The following is a 20597-nucleotide window of genomic DNA, read 5'->3' as shown; positions in this document are numbered from 1 at the left end:
GCTTTTTTTTTACATCAACTAACTGTATTTTTAGAAATTTCTTATATTTGTCTAAAAATATATCCTAATAACTTTATTATTCAGTTCCAGATTCAATGAATAAGACTGAATTTAATAATCACAACTCAATTTAATAAAATGTGTATTTCAGATACTATGAAGATAGATCATAAAAAACAGTAATACAGGTTATTTTACTATAAAAGTGTTAAGGTGCCCCATTAAAATTATGAAAACCATAGGAAGGAAGCTGAATCGTGAATCCACTCGAGAAGGATACGAAGAGGAGACTTTGCAAGAGCTCGCTGCTGGTTCAGGAACCTCTCGCAGTGCTGTAAGACCCAGGCAAGGTCATTGTCTGCACCATCTTCTAACAGGTTGAGGAATTTGCCATACCTACATTAAAAGCCCACAACACATACAAAATGATAAACGTCAGGGCCGTTTTGCAAATTCTTTTTTTTTTTAAAATTTTTAGAGAGAGGGGAAGGTAATTAGAAAGAGAGGAAGAGAAACATCAGTGTGTGGCTGCCTCTCACATGGTCCCTACTGGGGACTGGGCCTGCGACCCAGGCATGTGCCCTGACTGGGAATGGCACCGTGACCCTTTGGTTCGCAGCCCGTGCTCAATCCACTGAGCTACACGAGCCAGGGCACAAATTTGTTTTTTTAAATCCATCAAAGCGTAGTCCTCTTGAAATCTTAAGGTTTTAATTTTTCAAATTTCTACTTTTGGCTTAACTATGCTCTGCAGAGCACTTAAAAACATTAACACTCAATATATGTTACTGATAACTTTGATATATTTGGATTATTGGTATTCATCTGGTAAGTACTGGTAACTTTAAAGGAAAATAAAACAATAATGAGAGAACAAATGTAGATACCACAGATATAGAGGAAGTAGAATATAAGCATTTTATCTTTAACTTAATCTAAAACACTGAATATTAACAGATTAAAATCTTAAACCTAAGAAGCAATTTTAAAGTTCCCATTCCAATGATTCTAAGTGGGAGTGGCACTTCCCTTGGGGCCACTGTGGAAATTTACCGGGGCTTTTCTTACTGACACAGTGACTGGGAGTGCACCCAGTAGTCAGTGAGTGAGGGTCAGCAGCTTGTACGTGGGGCAGCATGACAGCAACCTGCAAATGCCCTGCCTGTTATTTGCATGGATTAAAAAGCTCCTTGTCATTCTCTAAATCTAACCATTTTATATAAAATCACAAAATTTTTCCTATATTTTTTACATACACTGAATGCAGCCATGTGTATAAGAAATCGGAAAAAGATAGCACTTTATTTCATTTGAAGTCTTACTAAGCTGTGTTCACCACTTTGGAAAGTCACTTTGCCAATGGCAGCTCTCTTGCAGTGTTTGACGCACCAAAATAAAATCAGTCTCTTTTTGCCTCTGCCAGAGTCGCGATGGTTTTATGTGACTGCCAGCTATGTTTTAAATTGTTGTTTTATACAAACACTTGCTTGTAAATCATTTTCCATCTATTTCTTACCAATAAGACATTTTATTGAATTTTAAAAATTGTAACTAGACTGCTTATAGTATCTACAGATTGTATTTCACCACAGAAACCGGGCATTTAAAATAAAAAGCAGGTTGCAAAACAATCAATGTTGTATGCCCTTTGTTACAAAGGTGAGCAAGCTAGAATTAGTACCATTTTCAGTATAATGCTACAGATTTATAAAAACAGTCTACTTAATATCTTTCACACGTACCTTTCTAAAACTTAATTCTGATTCTGATCCTTCAGAATGGGACTATCAATATCTCCTTTTAATAAGCAAAACTGGTGGGGGAGGGAGGGAGCTGGTCAATGAGGAGTCTTAACTCCCAGTCTGTTTAGCTTGCCTGTCTCCTTTGAAAAATACAACTTGAGCACTAAAACTTCTAGCTACTATAATTGGTTTATTCATTTTAACTTCTGCATCTGTCCTGAAGGGACTTTTGTACTCATCACCATAGTTGAACAATTTAAACTAATCGTATTTTTAAAAATGACAGGATTGTGCTACCAATGTGCCGATTTTTATGATGTTATTTTTGGGAAAAAACGATAGTCTTAAATACTTAAGAGACTTAAATACACTGGAATTAAACTCTGATATAATAATGAATCATAACTGATATACCTACAGAGATCAATTAATCATGTCCTGATGTCCTCAAAATAAAGTTATTTTCTGAATGATAAATTATGTATTTAAAATATACAAAACAGTTAGTTATTTAACACTATTAAGCACATATTGGGTAGATTAAGAAATTCTAGAAATATATGGGAGAGCCATTTCCCTGTAACATACCTGACAGTCATTTGAATGCCAAGCTGCTGCACCAGCGAAAGACTTTCATTCTTCACATTTGCATCATTGGCTAAAAACAACAGAAAACTGGATATTAAAAAATATATAAAAGTCTGCATAATAATCACATTTTAATTGAAAATTGATGAAGGCAATATTTCACTTATTTTAATGTGAATTTTGAAAACATTGATGAGTTTGTTCTTTTAAGAGCTGTTACTTATATTTTCAAAAGAATTAACAGGAAAGATTTTACAAATAAAAGAAAGCATTTTAAAAGACTGTTAAATTCAGAAGCAACTAATCGTAGATTTCAGGTGATCTCTTTTTGGTTCTCAAAGCACAAAAGCCATTAACCCCAAGTAGTCGAGAATATTGTCTTTTGTTAAGCAATGCATACGTAAGATTTTGAATTACAAATTATACACTTTTTAAAGAGTTGAACAAGAGTCTCAGAAAGGAATAACCAGGATTCTAATTACAATGCATAACAATGGAGGAGGATGGAGTGAACAAACTCCTGTTGCAGGCAAATTCCCTGAGAAGTAGGAATTGCGATTATGGACCAGAAATGAAGACTGGGGTTCCCTTTGAGCACATCCTCATCAACACTTGTTGCGTGTTAATTTACTGATGACAGCTAAGTGAAATAAGCCAGTCAGAGTAAGAAAATACCACATTATCTCACCTATATGTGGAATCTAATGAATAAAATAAATGAACAAACAACACAGAGACAGACTCATAGATACGGAGAACAGACTCACAGCTGTGGGAGGGGAGGGGGGTGAGAGCGGGGTGATAGAGGGATTAAGCAAAAAGAAAACAAAACAAAAACCTCTTGGACAACATTATGGTAATTACCAGTAGAAAAGGAGTGGAAGGGTGTAGGAGAAGGTAAAAAGGGATTTGTGATGGTGGAAAAAAATTTAACTTGGTATGGTGAACACAAAATACAATATGCAAATGATGTATTATAGAATGGTAACCCTAAAACCTATATAGTTTTATTAAGCAATGCAACCCCAATAAATTCAATAAAAAAGGAAGAAACACCATGAATTATATACTTGCCTATTAATAAAAGTATAAAGACAGAAAAGTATAAAGATATAGTGAAAAAAACTGAAGAAGGGGTTGTTCACTACAGAGAGCTATAGGAGAGGGTGAAAATTTCGATTAGCCTTTGACAACACTGGATGACCAAGCTATCAATGAACACTAAAAAGCATCACTAGATAGCACTGAAGGTCTAGTTGAAACTTTCAGTTTTTGGCTAAAGAAATGGCAGTATGAGTCTCAACATTCACAATCACACAATATTAAGGGAATCGTCCAAAATCACATATTATCTAGTGGTAGAGAGGATCAAAAGCTACGTTTTCTGAGTCTCATATCATCAGTTTTCTTTCCTTCTCATTATATATTGGTGCATTACATGCTATCAATATAATCTATTTAACTCATGGACTAATTCATTCCTTTTAATAAACCTTTCTGGTAAAGTAAGTGTAGCACACCATGCTAGAAGCTCTGGGGGATAAAAGATAAATAATATATCATGCCCTAAAGAACTTTCCATATAGTGTCAGAGATAAAATTTATATATAGATAGCTCTAATTTTTGAAAGTGCTAAGAGGAATAAGAATGGTACAGATAAAGGATTATGTGAATTCAGAAGAAGGAGAGATGAGGAAGACATGGCATTTCAACTGAACCTTAAAATATGGGTAGACTTGAGATCTACAGAGATAGGGAAGAACAAATTAAACAACACTGTTATCAAACATCTGCTCTGAATGAACAATAATTCATCTTTTAGCACTCCTAGAGTTAAGGTAACCTACTTCTAGTTTATCTAGGAATTTCATGGTTTTAGTACTGAAAATCTCATGCCTAGGAATTCCTCACAGAACCAGGTAAATTAGACCACTTAGGTCAACTAGCTAAAGTGACCATTTTCATAAAGAAAATATATTCAGACAGACAGATATAAATGTCAGTTAATTCCTAAATTATTGATACATCTGAGTTTATTTAGATCTGAATACAAAATTAGCAATATTTTTACATTTTGCCTAATGACAACAGTTAAGCTATACTGTATTTAGCTTAGAATGACTTGCTGTGTAAAGCCATTTTATGCTAACAAATGTACCTTCTGTCCCTAGGGGAGAAGGACACCAGTCTTGTACTTCTACCAACAGGTTAAACATGGGAGACTATACAATGTCTTCTTCAGATTTTTCAAACTGGAGTGAAATAGGCATTTTCCCCACTATCAAACACGGCTATGAGGTACCCTAGGTCTCTCTCTAGTAGAGAAGAGTAAGTCCAACATACAAAGACAGGAGAGACAGAGGAAAAAAACAGGCTGCTAAGGACGCTTAACCCCATTTATATGAACAGAGGATTCTGCCTCATTTTCTCTTAGACAAAAAAAAAAGTTTGATTTAATTTTCCATCACTTGGTACCAAAAAAATATACATCACAAATGATTCTCACTCTGATAAAATAATGGTCAATTTTTAAAACTATTAATCATCACTCATATGTTCACTATAATTTCAAGCTTTTAATCTTATCAAAAGCATTTTCTTTCATTTGGCCATAATTTAAACACAGCTTCTGCCAATACCTAGTCCGGTTACATTCATCTGTGTCAGGCCCAGGAAGTTCTTCTCTCAGCACTTAAATCTGTTCCTGGTGATTCCATATTTCATGACTAATTATATTTTAGTTTCTCAAGTATAAATACATAAAACTTTAGTGGTATAGTGTTGGTGACACTGGCTGATTTTGACAAATTTAAATAGTTTCAGTAAGATAAACACTCTGGCTTTATATGCTCTTATAGCCATGGTACAGATCTACTTCCTATGATAATGTGATACGATGATAAGGTTGATATTTGTATATTGTTGCAGAAAACGTTAAGTGAAATTAAATAACACAGAATTCTGATACATATAAACTGGGATTATTAAGCATGAAAAATACTTATCTTCATTAACACACAGACCTGTGTATTTGAAATAACACTAATACTGAGTGAATGAATGAGTAGATGAATAAATGAAAGAACATCCATTGAACAACAAAATAAATTGTGTTTTATGTATCAAACTAGAAGCAAGGTAGAGACAGAAATAGATTTGAACTTAAAAATGTTTTCTGTATATTGGAATCAACTAACAAATAGGCAGCATAACTCCCTAATCCCTGGAATCACTACAAAAAGCTTAATAAAATACTAAGTTGTTAAAGACAAAAGTCAACCAAACAGTGACTCCTGCAGAGTGCGACTTACCCTCTTTACTTAACAATGGCTGAATTCAATCTGAGCATTACTGTTCAACTAGTTGAAATAACTAGGCATTTTAATTATAATATAATAGTCTCAGAACAACACGAGTTTAAAAACTTTCCTTACTAGTGACTGATATCCCTGACCCTGGTGATGCATTCTGTTCTGTGCTTGGTGTGCAGAGCTACCACAGACAGCAGTGGTAGAACGAATTAAATCTATTCCGCCTGGCACTTGGCTAATGGTGTGGAAAAAAATAAATTTTTAGAAGAGTAAAGCACTTCTCTACTGGAAGACAAATCCATGGTTGAAGAAGCAGTGACTGCTTGACTTTTCACTGACTCTCCTGAAGCCCTGCTGTATCTGTGGCAAAGGGAGAGAACTCTCCCTCAGCCACATAAGTCAGTCGGTCAGTATACTGCCTCCTACCCCCTTCCTTCCCCAGGCACTCTGCAGAGTCTGTTGCTTCTTTTCAACATGTGGTTGTATCTATCCGTTTTATTCAATTCTTACTGATATAAAATTCAATTTCTGGTAACAACGCCTGTCTCCGAACTGGCATAGTCAGTGTTGTTTGGTAAAACGCATGTCTTTTACTATGTCTTTAGTTAGGCAATTTACCCTTTTCTGTAGGTCTGCCCCTGTCCTGTTCCCTTCATCTGCACAGGCCCAGCAGGCAGTACCAGCTCACTTCTGCACTGTTATCACTTCCTTCTTTATCTTCCCTGATGGCACCTAGTCAACAATGATCCCTCTTTCCACTAAACGCCTGCAGCATGTACAGAAAAACCTTCATTTGATAAAAACCCAAATGCAAATAGGATACTTAAAAACCATAGCAGATTGCCAGAAATAATGCAGCCAGCTAAAAAAAAAATATCAGAAACAAATTTCTTTTATTTCCTCATTTGCTATTGTACTATATGCTTCAACTTACTTAATTCATTATTTGAGGTGCAGGCCCTACCTTCCTTCCTTGAGGAGAGGGACATACATATTACATCCCTACTTGCAATTGCATTACATACTCACAAACATGCTCCATAAAAGTAGGCTAGAAAATGAAATATCTGCTGAATATCCAAAGAGAATAAAAAGTGTTTAACTATATGTTAAGTTTAAAAATATTTTAGTAGTCAGAAGAAAAAACAATGAAAGTTTTTGATACTTTTCTCAGTCTTCTGATTAATAACATAAAGAGAAAAGTAATACAATTAAAGTATTTACTACCTTGAAAGGACTACTTTGTTTATCATTTCAAAAAAGCAATCAGAATCATAGAAAATCCCCAACATATCCAGGGAATTAAGCCAACAAAATGTCAATGTCTGTTAAGATTTGGAAAACTACCTGCATGGACTTACAAACAGCAAATGTGCAGAACTTTCTCTGTTCTTTCCTCTTTCTTCAAGGGGATAAACAGCCAAACTAATTTGATATTTTCAGATTTTATAATGGATTGGAATCCTGAGGGAACTAACAACAGATGGATGACTGTGTTATTCTAATTTCAGCTACCTTAGGGTTTAGCAAGCTGTCATTTTAAAAAAGACAATCAATTTCTCATTTCAAGAAACATGAAAAAACATTGAATACATTTATTCAGGATTTGCTTTAAAATATTCTTTATATCAAGTTTTTGTTTATTTAAAGTAAATAAAATGAAATGTTGTAACAGCAAAACATTGTTCCACCAGCCAAAAAATAAATGATAAATGATGAGGATATCTAAAGCCATGGGAAGAAAACAACACTACCAACAAACTTTAGCATATCATAATAATAAATATTAAACAACCGATCAATAGAAAGCCACTTTGTTTTTGCTGTACTATAAAATTCCAGTGGATAGTTGCTCATCTGGAACCTTTAAAGAATTTAAATTTCCATTCAGGATTTATCTTCCTAGATACTACATTCAAAAAAGACAATGTGTGATCCCAGGCTGGTGTGCCTCAGGGGACTGAGTGCGGGCCTACAAACCAAAGGGTTGCTGGTTTGATTCCCAGTCAGGGCACATGCCTGGGTTGCAGGCCAGGTCCCCAGTAGTGGGTGCAGAAGAGGCAACCACAAATGATGTTTCTCTCCCTCTCTTTCTTCCTCCCTTCCCCTCTAAAATAAATAAACAAACAAACGTATAAATAAGAAGAAAAGTAAATAAATAAATAAAAATTTTAAAAAAAGACAACGTGCAAGAGTTCCCTTAGCATAATTTAAAAGTATAACAGGGGGGCACGAAATACATCAGATTTTTGAGTATTTGGATAACACATGTAACATAATGTTAATTTTATTAGGATATCTACAGAATATATAATCCAATAGAACAATGTGCTGTGGGTACATTGAAAGCTGCCGAAATTAGAGATTTCTACGCTGAAGACTGGAGAAATAGCTAACCTGATCATGCAAATCTCCATGATTACTGCTTACTGATTTCCTCTCTTACTCATAGATGTAGCATGATTCCCTGTATATTTTTCCTGTACATTTTCAGGTTTGTTCATAAAGTTATAATTTTCTTCACAAATGGTTTTCTTCAAAATTAACTTCATAATTTCCATTTTCTTTCTTATTTACCTCAATTCCTGATTTTAAATGTAATTATTAGACCTACTTCAGAGAGTAGTCGTAGTGCTGAATGACATAATACACACCAAGTGCCACAGAGCACTATTTAACTCACAATTAGTACTCATCAGTTTTCAGTGCCCTTCATGTACCTCAACTTCTGATTAATACCACCTTGTATTTTCCTTCATTTCATTGGTTTTTATTTTCTTATATTCTCTTTTATCCCTTTGCCTAATTTACATTAGATGTTACTATGTATAAATAATTAGGTATATGCTCATGTGTGTGTTTGTAATTATCAAAATATTTACAATTGTTATACAAGTGTATTTGTATGAATATAGATGCTTAAGCATCAGTATATATATTTAATTCAATAAAATATATCAAATGTTATATTAAAGATACAAAGGAGTTTGAGACCTATTGGAATAATTTAAGGTAGTCATATGTATATAATGAATATCAAAATAGTAAAGCGAATGGAACAGAAGAACAGAGGAAGGACTTCTGTTTGGGAGTAGAGGAAAGATGACATTCTAGATGCAAATTTACAGTTGAGTTGGACATTTATTGTATGGATGTTATGGGGAGGGAAAGGTTTATTCAGAAAGAACAGTAGGAGCAAATGCTCAGTGATATGAATGCATGGAATTTGCTTGGGCAATGCTCTAGCTAATAGGGCTAGAAAGATAGGATGGGACACATGAGAAGTGCATATATATGTATAATTTTATGAAGATATGATATATAATGTCTAACTTAAAAAACTAACACTTATTTGGACCATCATTTCTTCAGCAAAGAGGTCATGTCACCCTTATGAAAAAGAAATGCAATACTCCTTGATGATCTGTTGTCTTGAGTGCATGCTACCTCTCTGCTTTCTCTACCATCTCTTTGTTTACCAACCTGAGTACTGGATATTCACCTTTGGCAAATTTTAGTTCTGCATTTTACCTCATCCTTTACAAAGTTACTAAAATAATCTCCCTAAGGTACAGATTAATCAAGTAAAGCTTCTGCTGAGCAATCTTAAATGGTTTACTCTTTGCCCATTAAAATCAAGACAAACTGATTAGCACAGTATATAAAGTCTCCCTCATTCATTCTTTTACACATTCTCTTTCACTTGTCCAACATAGGTTGACACTGTTATTCTAGGTGCAGAGGATACACACAATAGTTAAGACATGGAACCTACTTTACTGGCTTTTACTATCATGTTAAAAATTAGACATTAAGACTATCATGTCGGACTTCCGCCAAGATGGAGGCGTAGGTGGAAGCACTACCCTTTCTCGCACAACTAAGTTTAAAAACAACAAAGTTTTAGCAACAAAAATGCAGCCAAACCGCAGAAAATCAAACTACATGGAAGTCTGACAACAAGGAACCCTTCAGCCAAACCACATCACAAACCAGAGACCTGGGTGGCCCCGCCCTGGTAAACAACTAAGGCTCCGCTCCTCATACGTCACAGGCACAAACAGATCAAAACATGGCTCAAGAACAACTCAGAGCCCCAGAGCTGATAAATCTAAGCAATGAAGAAATAGCCAAACTTTCAGATGCACAGTTCAAAACACTGGTGATCAGGATGTTCACAGAACTGGGTGATTTTAGTCACAAATTAGAGGAACATATGAAGGCTAAACTAATTGAAATGAATGGAAATACACAGGAAACCAATAGTAATGGAAAGGAAACTGGGACTCAAATCAAGGGAGCAGACCAGAAGGAAGGAAAAAATGACCAAACAGGAAGAAAAAAATGACCAAACAGGATGAAGAAACAAGAATTTAAAAAAATGAGGAGAGGCTTAGGAACCTTCAGGACATCTTTAAATGTTCCAACATCCGAATTATAGAGGTACCAGAAGGGGAAGAAGAACAGCCACCAGTGGAAAACTTATTTGAACAAATAATAAAGGAGAACTTCCCCAATCTGGCAAAGGAAACAGACTTCCAGGAAATCCAGGAAGCTCAGAGCGTCCCAAAGAAGTTGGATCCAAGAAGGAACACGCCAAGGCACATCATCATTATATTAGCCAAGATTAAAATGAAGGAGAGAATCCTAGAAGCAACAAGAGATAAGGGGACAGTCACCTACAAAGGAGTTCACATCAGACTGTCAGCTGATTTCTCAAAAGAGACCTTACAGGCAAGAAGGGGCTGGAAAGAAGTATTCCAAGTCATGAAAACCAAAGACCTACATCCAAGATTGCTCTATCCAGCAAAGCTTTCATTTAGAATGGAAGGGCAGATAAAGTGCTTCTCAGATGAGACCAAATTCAAGGAGTTCATCATCACCAAGCCCTTATTATATGAAATGTTAAAGGGACTTACCTAAGAAAAAGAAGATAAAAAAGATGAACAGTGAAAGGACAGCAAACTCACAGTTATTAAGAACCACACCTAAAACAAAAGCAAATTAAGAGGACAGCTAGACCAGGAGCAGAACCATAGAAATGAAGATCACATGGAGGGTTAGCAACAGGGGAGTGGGGGGAGGAGAAGGGGGGAGAAGGTATGGAAAATAAGTAGCATCGATGGTAGGTAGAAAATAGGGGGAGGGCAAGAATAGTATGGGAAATATAGAATCTAAAGAACTTGAGACACATGGTCATAAACTAAAAGGGGGGGAATAGTGGGGGAGGGGTGTACAGGGTGGAGGGGAATGAAGGGGAGAATAGAAAAACTGCAATGGCATAATTAATAAAATATATTTAAAAAAGACTATCATGTCACCTGCAAACAATGACAGTTTTGTTTCCTCCTTTCCGATTTAGATGCCTTTTATTTCCTTTTCTTGTCTGATCACTGTGGCTAAAACTTCCAAAACTATATTGAATAGAAGTGGTGAAGGTGGACAATCTTGTCTTGTTACTCATCTTAGTGGAAAAGATTTTAGTTTTTGCCCATTGAGTATGATGTTGGCTGTAGGTCTCTCATATATGGCCTTTATTATGTTGAGGAATGCTCCCTCTATTCCTACTTTATTGAGTGTTTTTATCATAAATGGGTGCTGTACTTTTTCAAATGCTTTTTCCGTATCATATCTATTGATATGATCATGTGATTTTTGTCTTTGCTTTTGTTTATGTGATGTATTACATTTACTGATTTGCAAATATTGAACCATCCTTGCATCCCTGGGAAACTATGGTACATTTACACAATGGAGTTCTATGCAGCAGAAGGAAAGAAGGAGCTCCTACCCTTTGCAACAGCATAGATGGAACTGGAAAGCAGTATGCTGAGTGAAATAGGCCGGGCAGTAAAAGACAAATACCATATGATCTCACCTTTAACAGGAACCTAAACAACAAAACAAACAAGTGCGCAAAATATAACCAAAGACACTGAAATAGAGAACAGGCTGACAGGGACCAGAGGGGAGAGGGGAGGGAATGTCAGGGGCAAAGGGGAAGGATTTACAGGAACTAGTATAAAGGACACATGGACAACAACTAAGGGGGGTGGAAATGGGAGGGAGATGGGGAGCACAGGGGGTGGGCTGGGAAGGGAGTAAAAGACAGAAAACTGTACTTGAACATCAATTAAAATAAACTAAAAAAAGTAGACATTAAGTCAGAATATGAGAAAGATATGACAGATGCAAATTGGCTTTATATACTAAGCTAATGATTTAATAATTTGTATTTCCACCCAACACCTTTCCTTAAATTCCATATTCAGATATGTAGCATATATTAAGCATGTCTAGTTAAATGTATAAAAGGTATTTAAAACTTAACATACAAAGTAAGCTCTTAAATCTCCTACTCAAACCTATTCTTTTCCCATTCTTCTCCATCTCAATGTATGATAATCCTATCCTTCCAGTGGTTCAGATCAATAACTTCATCCTCTTTGATTCCATCTTTCCTTTCTCTCATACCCGTATTCAATTCATTACTCATTTCTTCTGGTCCCATCTTCAAAATATACACAGAGTCCAAGTACTTTTCACCATCTCTAGTGACATCCTCACCCAATGCCATTACCATTTTTCATATGGATCTTTTCAAAATCCTTTTAACTGTCTCCCTGCTTTAACCCTTTGTCATCATTCATTTCTCAATACAGCAAACATAGTGATTTTTTAAAAATGTAAATGGAGAACAGGTTGACAGTGACCAGAGGGGAGAGGGGAGGGAATTCCAGGGGGAAAGGGTAAGGATTTACAGGAACTAGTATAAAGGACACATGTACAAAAACTAAGGGAGGTGGAAATGGGAGGGAGGTGGGGAGCACTGGGGGGGGGGACTGAAATGGGAGTAAAAAACAGACAACTGTATTTGAACAACAATTAAATAAATAAATTTTAAAAAAATTTAAAAAAATAAAAATGTAAATCGGAGCATGTCAATCCTATGTTCAAGACCCTGAAATAACTCTCAAAATCTTTTCCTTTATGACTGCCACACAAATAACTCTGCCCCCTTATTTCTGTTTAGCCATACTATTACTATTCTTCCATTTGCTGAAATTCTCTTCCCTTAAAAATACCCATATATCTTGCACCCACGTCTGCTGTCTGAACACTGCTTACTATTGTAACCGTCACCCTCAGTGAGCACTCCCCAGCTCTCTTCCCTGCTGTGTAATTCTCATCTACTGCCATTCCATGTGACATACTGAATCTTTTACTTAATTATTGTCTATATTTCCACCAGAAGGTGAACTCTGCGAGGGCAAGATTTGTTTCTCTCTTTTGTTCAATCCTGTTTCTGAGTGCTTAGAAAAGTTCTATTACATAGTCGAGGACAATATCTATTTGTTGAATAAATGATTCTGTGTGTAGTGAAGGAGAGAGGAAGGAGCTGTCAGTGCTACTAATAGTTTAGTGTTCCTGAAAAATAAATATGAGGCATGGAAAGAAAAGAATAATAAGAGAAAGGAACAACCGGCGAGACTAATTGAAGGTTTTGGGTATTATGGTAAGAGGCTTAAACTTTATGCAGCGGTCAATGGTGAGCTTCTATGGGAAAGAAGAATGAGTGGATCAAATCTGAGCTTCAAAGGTCACTATAGAAACAGCATAAAGAATGCCTTTGAAAAGAAATCAGACTCCAATTAGAGACCCAGATAAAGAGGCTGTTGTCATACTCTAGGTAAAAGGTAACAGTAGCCTGAACTAACAAAAAAGAGTAGAAATCAATATAAGTAGATAAATTTGAGATATATTAACACAGAACTAACATGGTTTGGTGACTGGGAGGAAAATGTGAACTTAAGAGACTTTATCATTCCTCAGTTTCTGGGTTAGACAGCAGATGACTGTGATGCCCACCAAAATAGGCAAGGTAGGAGGAGGATGTACAGCAATAAGGTATGATAAGGTGAGGTCCCTGTTGGGCATTTAGAATTTGAGGGTTTCTGAAACACATGCAAGTGATGTTTACCTATTAAGCAGTTGGAAATACAAAAATAAAACTTATAGTAGATCTTTGAGTAGAAGATGTAGATTTAGAAATCATCAATATATGAGATACATAAAATATTATGAACAGACGAGGTCACCAGGGGATAGTAGTTTCAATAAGAAGAATAGAAAGCCTTACCTTAAAGAAAAACAGTTTTTAAGAGGTGGACAAATAAAAAGGACTAAAATAGAGTTAGAAAGTTACAAGAAGAACCAAACATTTGCACAGTAGAGACTGAACACCTGCAATGTATATGAAAGATTTTTAGAATGAGAAACCTGTGCATATTGGTAATCTAATTACACATCTCTATGAAATAGTATCTATTTGTACATCTTTATGAAATATTGTCTATTATCTGCTTTCAAAATTCAAAATGTTTAAAATGTACCTGTATATTCTACTGAAGGGAAGTAGCATTCCGATGGGCTTTCAGAGAGATGAAGCACAAAACTCTCAAGTAACTCCACTAAAGCTGTAATATACAAGAGAATAATTAGAATATTAAAGGACACGAATCATACGTGACAATGCATCTCAAATCACAGACTAGTACATAAAAATCATCAAAACTTCTTTAGTTATGCCCTTAAGGGAGTTCAGTTCAAAACCCATACCATTTTAATATTGTTAACAATGTTTATGATGTAAATTAAATTTTAATAGCTTCACTGAGAACCTATGAATGCACAGCTAGAAAAGAATCATATGTTATCTTTAGAGTCTCAATGGATTACTTCAGAATTTGCTAAATGGTTTCAATACAGAAAGAAAATTATCACTACTAAGACTATAATACATTATCATAATTATTCACACATACAGAAAAAAGTTATGTGAACTACAAGACCAGGATCACCACACAGCTCAGGTTCCTCTCAAAACCAGTACATATTATGTATACTATATGCTTTGTGATTGATAGCATCTGTTTAAGGCAACCAGATCAAAAGAAAGCTTGGCAGGGGTTGGGGGAAAAGAAATGAATACATAGGCAGTGCACAGAGTTTTTAGGACAGTGAAGCTCTTCAATTCACAGAAAATACCATTATCTATGACTCAAGAAAATTAAATCATGTCATGAAACACTTCTTATCTTTAAAGACAAATTAATTCTAGGATATCACTATTCAGAAAGTAAATTATAGAATACTGTTTTGTCTTATATAGGTCTTAAATGAAAGATCTGGCATTTCTATAAAGGATTTTAAAGCATGAGCCTTTTCTTTTTAATTATATTTATCCTCTGAGGTTGGACTATGACATAGACTATAAAATCAAAATCTGTAACATTCACATACTAAGAAGGGGCGCAGGTTCTCTGCCAAGGAGAAGCCAACACCAGGCTGCTCAGGGACCCCTGGGCACTGGCACTGCTTTCTCTCCCGCCAGCTCCTCATGGCATCACAGCAGCTGACCCCCAAACTAGGACAGCTCAATGTTTGCAGACAGTTTGCAAAACTTCTCTTTTAAAATATTTTATTACTGTTAGCATTTCGGCAGATCGCAAGCAAATTACAATCATTCCCAAATAAATTCATCTTCATGTAACCATCAGATGTCCGTTCCTTGAAAATGTGCTTATCCAAGAACTTACTGTGATTCTCTATAGTAATGTGTTTCAAGCACTTTATAGTCTTAGAGCATCCAACCATATCCACTGGTCATACAAAATGTTTTTAAGCACAGTCCATTTTTCTCAATGTTCTTATGTAGTTTATGTTTGTTCTTCTTTATTTTTTTAAAAGCTTATTTTGTACAATTACAGATTTGCAGAAAGTTGCAAAGATAGTACAGAGGTAAAGAGCTTCCTTTATGCCTTCCTTTAGGGTAGCTCTGCCAGTAACAAACCTTCATCTGAGAACGTCTTGCTTTTCTCAATAGTCCTGAAGACTATTTTCCATGCATGCAGAGTTCAGGTTGACAGTTCCTTGTTTTCAGCACACAAATGATGCCATGCTCTTCCTCTGTCCTGTCTTCTCTGGTGAGAAGTCCACTGTCATTTGCACTGATTATCCTCTGTAGGTAAAGTGTTTCTCTCTCTGCTTTCGAAATTTTTATCTTTGTCTTTAGTTCTCAGCAGTTAAACCATATTGTGTCTTGGTGTGGATTTCTTCAGGTTTATACTCTTCGGGTTTATTGATTCCATAGGTTTAAGTCTTTGAAACTTGGAAAGTTTTCAGCCATCATTTCTTCGAATTTGTAGTCCTAACCTTGTTGCAGGATTCCAATGACACAAATATTGGATGTTTTTGTGATGGTTCCACAGGTCTCTGAGGCTCTGTTAATTTTTCATTTTATTTCCTCTCATCTTCACATTCTCTAATTCTTTCCTCTGTTCCCTCGGGTTTATTGTTGAACCTGTCCACTGAGCTTTTAATTTTGGTTACAGTATTTTTCAGTGCTAAACTTTCTTTTTTGGTTTTCTTTACTACTTCTTTGCCAACACTTCCTACTTTTATATAGTTTCATGTGTTAAACAAATACACGTGTGAAAGGGAAGGAGAGGTTGCATCCTAGTCACCACCGGATGGTGGTCAAAGTCCTAACTCTCTGCCAAAGTCTCCTCTGACACCACCCAAGCAGGGGGAGGCAGGGGGGCCTCATTACTGCCAGGTGAGGATGGGTGTCCCGGCTGCACACCAGGTTTAGCAGGCAGGCTTTTCTGTGGTATTTGGCTGAATTAAAGTGGTAACTCTCAACAAGAATTAAAGTGGTAACTCTCAACAAGTTTTCTGTCGTGGTACACTAACCTTTCCTGGTCCTCTGGCTGGAGAGAGCAGGCTTGTGTCACCCCCCTCTTTTTTCTGCATATGTTGCCATTCTTAATCACTCAGTCTAGGCTATGTGAGGTGAAAAGAAAACCCAGAGACCTGACCTCGGAATGGTCCTTGGGACCTAAGGTCCCTTGCTGGTCTGTCTTATTCTCTTCATCTTCCAGAGACATCTTATGTTTGTTTTATATGCTATGTCCAGAGATTTTAGCTGCACACAGTAAGAGGGGTAAGGGAAAGAACACCAACTCTACCTTTGAAAAGTAGAAGTCACCCTATACTTTTTTCATAATTACTATTTAGTCTCCATAAAGTTTGAATGTAAGTTTCATCACGTAAATTAGACTACCACAACCATTTTCACATTATAAAAAATTTCCTACTCTCTTTGAAATAATGTCTTACATTTTAAAAAAATATTTTATTTTTATTTATATTTAGAGAGAGAGGAAGGGAAGGAGAGAAACGTCAATGTGTGGTTGCCTTTTGTGTGCCCCCAAGTTGGGACTTGGCCTGCAACCCAAGCATGTGCCCTGATTGGGAATCAAACAAGTGACAGTTTGGTTTGCAGCCCGCACTCAATCCGCTGAGCTACGCCAGCCAGGGCTGTCTTACATTTTTTACCATGTAATTGGTATTACGTGTCAGAGAATTTTCTGACTGTGTCAAGTACAATTACTTTATAGCCACAAGTAGACAGAAGACAGGCCACCTCAGTATCATAGAAAACAACCAAGAGTACTACCTGGGTATATGAGGAATACTGAAGCACAAAAGAATTCAGAAGGTGACAGAATAGTGAGGAATCGTGCTGAATTCCTCCTTCCCCTGGTTGCTTATGCCAAGAAGAGAGGCTATGAGAAAAGCAGCTTTAGAAACACGTTATGGGCAGGTGCCATGGGGAGAATGTTGCTGAGGACAGACCAGTAATGATGTGTGATGGTGATAATAAGGATAAAGTCAATGGGAGAACAAAAGGATCAATGCTTTTGCCCACTTAGCACCAGCCAATGCGGATCCTTCTTTTGGAACTCAGGCTCTTATTCTCATCATTGTGGCCCCTTTTATGCTTTCTGTCATGAACCTTAATGTCTGCATTTGCTTATACCAAATAGTCTACAAGTTGGCTATATGTCTCTCTTTTCTTTAAAGTGAATTATTAGTGCTTTGATATTATCAGGTGGTCTGTACTACTGAAGATTTTGGTCTTCTTACAGTATATTTGAAATGAAATGTGAGCATCTTCACTGGCTAGGGTCCCAGTGGTTCAAATGAGATTTTTAAAAAGCATAATAGAGAATCAGATCCATAGGATCAAATAAGCAGACTTTATAATTATATCATGGAAGTATGTTTACGGACATACAAAAAATCTATACAATACTGCACTAAGTGAAAAGACAAAAGAAAATAGTATAATAGGTATTAACTTTTGGGGGCTAAAAATAAAAACAATGCTAATATCTGAATGATAAAATTATAGTTTAATTTCAGTTTGTTCAATTTGCTTATTTATAATTACTGGTTTTCCTAAAATGATCAAGTATTGGACAACAGTAGTCCAACTGCTGACTAGTTAATACTTGAATTAAAGTAGGAGATATGATGAGAAGGAACAGATAAAGGACATATTTAGGAATAAGCTCTGTAAGAATCGGTAACAAAGCGGGGCAAAGTATAGAAGGGAGAAGCCAAAGAGAACTAGCTTATTCCTTTCAGTGACTGGGTACATGGTGGTGAGAGCAATCAGAAAAAAAGGATGCAAGAGGAAAAATACATTTTATTTTACATTTTCCATGGCATCTCACTTGGAGATACAATCTAAAATTTGGGGATGACATTGAAATTTAGACAAATGGTAGGTCAAAAGGGAAAATGGATTAAACATTCAAAGAAAATAAAAAGAAACTTACACATAGCCAGAAGTAAATTAGGAAAAACAAAAATATCCTTTTTTGTTTAGACATGCTTTTGCTTCACGCCATCTTGTTGCCTCAATTATGTAGAGCATCCACTGCGCACTGTTGCAGCTCAGACTCAGTCCCTAACATTATCCTTGAACTCTACACTGAAGAGCAGGAACAACGAGTTTAGACAATTTCACTGTTGTTACTAAGCAGGATTCTTTCACAGGTAAACAGAAAAAAGCAGTTTGAAAGGACAGAGGCCAACTTTTTAATAAAAACATTTCATAGAGTCCAAGTTGTGATAATTTGGGCATCTGAAGATTGCCCAAAATGTATTAAATGGTTACCCAAAATGTACTATAGTTACAAAGTGTACCACAATTTCCAATATTGTCTATCACGCATGTTGTACATATCACCTGGCAACTAATTCAAATTGCATGTACCCTACACCAGCATTCTGGCTATAAATTATGTTACCAATATTAGTAAACAAAAGTAGGAAGGCCGTACTTAGAATATATTTCAAATTATACATTTAATTATTAGGTCTCACATAAAAGATTAATGAGAAATACTGGTTAGGAGATAGTATGAAAAATGCAGAAGCTTCTTTTTATAGGGCAAATGAGTGTAGAACAGATGTAAAGGCTGAGAAATATTAAATATGCAATTCATTATAAAATCCACTGTTTAGGATGAATAGACATCAAAGGGTCGGTGAGTAAACTGAGCAGAAACCAGAAGTCAATCAACCTACAGGGACCTTTCAGACAACAAGGGGGGAAACAACCAGAATTGTGGAATGATCTGTGTTTTAATAAATAAAAAGAGGTAGCTCATGAACACATTTGCAATTAAACCTAATGGAGTACCTATGTTCTCTCCCAGTGCTGAATAAAATAAACACATGAAAACTAATTAATTAAGGTTCAGTAAACAAGTTCTAGTTATTTGATTCTTAGAAAGAAAGGTCTGGGATATAATAGGATGGCGTATTATGGAGGAGAGACTTATATAGACCAAAATAAGGTCATAAGAAGAAGGAATCTGACTTATGTTTTATTAACTTGATGTGTGAGCTCTGGGTCATAGAAGAGAAGCAATGGGTTCATTGCTTCTACCAGGAACTCATTACAGTGAGAGCAGGAATGTACTGTAGCTAGCTGTACATCCACATTGTCTCACTTGTTCTTATAAGCTAAAAGCCTAGAAGAAAAACTCCAGAAATACCAGATGCCCAAGTCTTAGAAAGCTGGAAATCTTCTCTCCTGGTAGCTATTTAGATAGCCTAGGTTCAGTCAGTGGGAAAGACTGCTGATGGACTGTTCTCTCCCCTCGCCATTACCACACAGGGCAGCAGCTGTCCACAGTGGAGAGGAGTGCATGGCCAACGAGTAGCTTCTCAATAAGCTCTCATGAACCGAACGTCCTTTTGTTTACTTCCTTTTGGATCCATAGAAAAATAGTTTATGGAGAAATTAAACCTAATTCATTCACTCATTGCTATAATTACAAAAATTATTGAATGTACATGGTGTTTACTGTGCATTTCAAAGCCAAACAGACATTTTAGGGAGGAACTGCAGAATAGCCGATGATAATCTAAAAATCTTTGGCTCTTTATGGCTGTGGACTGCTTACATTTAAGATCTGAGTTGAGAGGGCTGGGTGGGTGGGCTGGGATGAGAGCAAAAGACAGAAAACTGTAATTGAACAACAATTAAAAAAAAAAGATCTCAGTTGACCCGGATAACAGAGCCAGACTGTACAAGTGCATGCATACACACAAATACATCAACTGACATGCCTGCCTCATAAAAGCATACCTTTGCCTATTATTTATATATTCAGATTACCTGCAAAATTAGTTCATTTTAGTTTATAGGCAGGAAACCAATGTTATGAGATATGAGACATTATAAATTATATCAGAATTTATCTAAACTAGTATTATGTCCACCTGTGTTTAATAAATGTTATTTGTCTCTGATGTGTAAAACATTAGGCACGAAAGAGGAAATGTAAAGTAGCACAGCAAAGTGATACAAAATATGCATTTGGGTGTTAGGCTGCCTTGGTTTGTTTCTCGACTGTGAACTGGGCTAGATACGTAAAATTTCCAGGCCTTAGTTTCCCTATCCATAAAATATAAACTGTTTTTTAAAGTTGCAGTGAAAAGTGACAGAGTTTGGTATAAGTTACTAGAACATGATGGGCATAGAGGGCTAGATATATTAATGAGAGTAGCTTACAGTCTAGTTCTGGACAC

The 20597-nt window shown here is 36.1% G+C and overlaps 1 protein-coding gene across 1 annotated transcript in view; it reads right to left on the bottom strand.

Moving 5' to 3' along the window:
• TBC1D32 (TBC1 domain family member 32) overlaps positions 1 to 20597 on the bottom strand; it is a 181602-nt gene that overhangs the window by 30978 nt on the left and 130027 nt on the right. The window contains exons 28-30 of the mRNA XM_037139635.2: positions 14036 to 14119; positions 2331 to 2400; positions 281 to 396 (exon numbers count right to left, since the gene is read on the bottom strand). Coding sequence (XP_036995530.2) covers positions 281 to 396; positions 2331 to 2400; positions 14036 to 14119 — 270 coding nt within the window. The remainder of the gene's footprint in view (positions 1 to 280; positions 397 to 2330; positions 2401 to 14035; positions 14120 to 20597) is intronic.

This window comes from Artibeus jamaicensis, unplaced genomic scaffold (assembly GCF_021234435.1).
Source record: "Artibeus jamaicensis isolate MK-2021 breed Jamaican fruit bat unplaced genomic scaffold, CSHL_Jam_final contig_387, whole genome shotgun sequence".
NCBI lineage: Eukaryota > Metazoa > Chordata > Mammalia > Chiroptera > Phyllostomidae > Artibeus > Artibeus jamaicensis.
This window is presented reverse-complemented; position numbering and strand designations above follow the sequence as displayed.